Raw genomic sequence first — 2,634 nt, 5'->3', positions numbered from 1 at the left:
AGGTTGGGAATGGGAAGGAACAGCAAACTCTAGTGGCAAAAAAAAAAGATGATCAAAGTCCTCATCAGCATGCACAGGCTCAGACAGCTCAGGAGGAGCCTAGGTAACGTCTGAGGACAAAGGTTCGATCTCTCAATATATAAAAGCAGATAAATCTCCCATCAGGTCACTCACACCTAAGACCTGAAAGAAAACACTGGTCACTGGTGTAACCCCTGAAGTGGTAACGTTAACTTCAAAATTTATTGCACAGAAAAGGTTCACCAAAATTGAGTGCAGAAATAAAAAGACTAGAATTAATTGATAAATACTAATATAGGAAATGGGTTGAATGAAAGCAAATTATGTCAAAAAATAACCACTTCATGTGGAAAGCATTAAGCACAAAAAAAGAGCACGTCCAAACTCAAATGGCTGCCAAATGAGAAATGATCTTTCGGTAGAAGAGTGTAGAGGGAGTCACATGCGTCATGCGAGTGTACTATTCTCCTATTGGTGGTGAAGTGACACATGATGATTTGCATGAAAGACATGTTGGAATACAGCAATTCCAGAAGGGGAGGAGGAGCGGAAGGCTTGTAGCATACGTAAAGAAAGAGTTTGCATATAGAGGGTAGCACTGAATGAGAATAGCTAATCTTGTGAGGGGAAATAAGTACTGTATCAGAAACTTGTTTAAAATTTCATATAAGTACTTATACGGTTTAATTTTTTCAATCAAGTAAAAAAATATGGGACGATAATGTACTACTTAATATTTGCCGTATTTGAAGGACTTAAGTTTGTTGTTTTTTTTCAAAATTTTTATATGAAATATGTCATGTTGATTGGCTTACCAATAGAGATATGAAGACTGAAAATGTAAGCTACAAGTTCTGGAAATCCTAGTTGCAAGTTTGTTTAATTAAAAAATATTTAGAATTACTTCTTACTTTCACATCTGAAATGAATCAATAAAGTGGTTTGCTGGCAATATGGAAAAGCCATCAGGTGCATTTACATGTAACTAATGAGGAGTTTAGGTTTTTAAATGATTTACTGATGAATTTAACAATACAAACTATTTTATAATCTTTTTGTTTATATATTTGCTATTATGCCAAACTAAGCTGAAAATGTGGTCATACATAACTTAGGAGTACACACCCATATTCCATTCATTAAATCTATGGTATAGATATTTCACTTAATTTAGAAAAACATTTCTCTACTTTTGAAAATACAAACAAACCTTCACAAGAGCCTCTACTTGGTGCATCATCATTGGTTTGTTACAAAACTCCACTAGTGGCTTTGGTCGACTTAATGTGAGAGGACGCAGCCTGGTTCCATAACCACCAACTAATATCAGAGCTTTCATATTTCATCTGTTTATCATCAGACAATGACTGCCAGCTTGTAGAAGTAAAAATTACAGAACACAGTAAATACCTTGGAACTACCTATTCTATGAAAAATGAATTTATGTTAATGTTATAATTTGTTGTCTGACGTAAAGAAAACATTAACAGCAAAAAATAATCTTAAAATACTGAGGGCACCGATAACTTAATAAAACTATTAAATTAAGTAGTAAATTCAACCAAAATGATTCTAAGATGTTAAGGATATGCATAACTTAATAAAACTATTAAATTAATTAGCAAATTTGTTCAAAATAATGTTAAGATGCTGAGGAAACTTAATAAAATTATTAAATTAAAATTCAATTTTCAATGAAAATACATAGAAAAACTAATTTTTAAAGGTGCCAGTAAAAAAATTGTGAAATCTAAAAAATAATTTTTTTTTGCTATTTGCTACAATGCTCTCAGCCTTGTGCTCATTCTTTTAAAGTAAAAATCAATATTTCAAATTTGATCTTATCCAAGTTGACCAGTTTAGTACATTACAATACACTTGATAATTAAATGGAGAGAAGAAAATTGCTACAGCCACACACACCAAACAAAAATAGATAAAAATTAAATACATATACAAAAATTTCTATGGAGCCTTCTTTTGGACTGATGCCAGTCCACCAGAGGCACATCACTAATATGCTGAAATAGATGCAGAGAAATAGTTTTTCAGTTCAATGATTTGAAACACCAGGGTAAAAATTTAAAACTTAAATAACTGAATTTGTTATATATGCATAAAATTACAATAATAAAGGGAAAATTACTGTGATTTCCAGTATAGCTAATGGATTATAAGATCTGCTTGAGTGATGTTCATGGTCTTAAGAAAACCATTTGATCTGTGTATTAAAGATAACAGTCTAAAACTGAAAATATTGTATCAGGCTTATTCCTAGGAGAATTACTTCTGAGCTCACTTAAGTTATTAATTTTCTAAATCAGTTTTCTAGTGTATGGTTAATGGAATATGCACTGAAGACAAATACTCAATTCTTACCTACAGGAATATGATACTAATTAAAACAGATGGATTATTAATTTTCTAAATCAGTTTTCTAGTGCATGGTTAATGGAATATGCACTGAAGACAAATACTCAATTCTTACCTACAGGAATATGATACTAATTAAAACAGATGGACTCATCCCACGAGACCACATATATAACTAAGTCATAAAGAATCGATGACGAGGAACCCACTTTGAGACTAATAATGGCTGGACATGGCTTG

General features: G+C 31.8%; 1 protein-coding gene across 1 annotated transcript in view; it reads right to left on the bottom strand.

Annotated features, from left to right (window-relative positions):
* The window catches only part of LOC106473264 (mannose-1-phosphate guanyltransferase beta-like), a gene marked incomplete at its 3' end in the record, with an annotated part of 39,577 nt that overhangs the window by 36,379 nt on the left and 564 nt on the right, over nt 1-2,634 (bottom strand). The window contains exon 2 of the mRNA XM_013933949.2: nt 1,232-1,395. Within this exon, the coding sequence (XP_013789403.1) occupies nt 1,232-1,360 (129 nt within the window). The remainder of the gene's footprint in view (nt 1-1,231; nt 1,396-2,634) is intronic.

The sequence above is a fragment of the Limulus polyphemus genome, unplaced genomic scaffold (assembly GCF_000517525.1).
Source record: "Limulus polyphemus unplaced genomic scaffold, Limulus_polyphemus-2.1.2 Scaffold6022, whole genome shotgun sequence".
Classification (NCBI taxonomy): Eukaryota; Metazoa; Arthropoda; class Merostomata; order Xiphosura; family Limulidae; genus Limulus; species Limulus polyphemus.
This window is presented reverse-complemented; position numbering and strand designations above follow the sequence as displayed.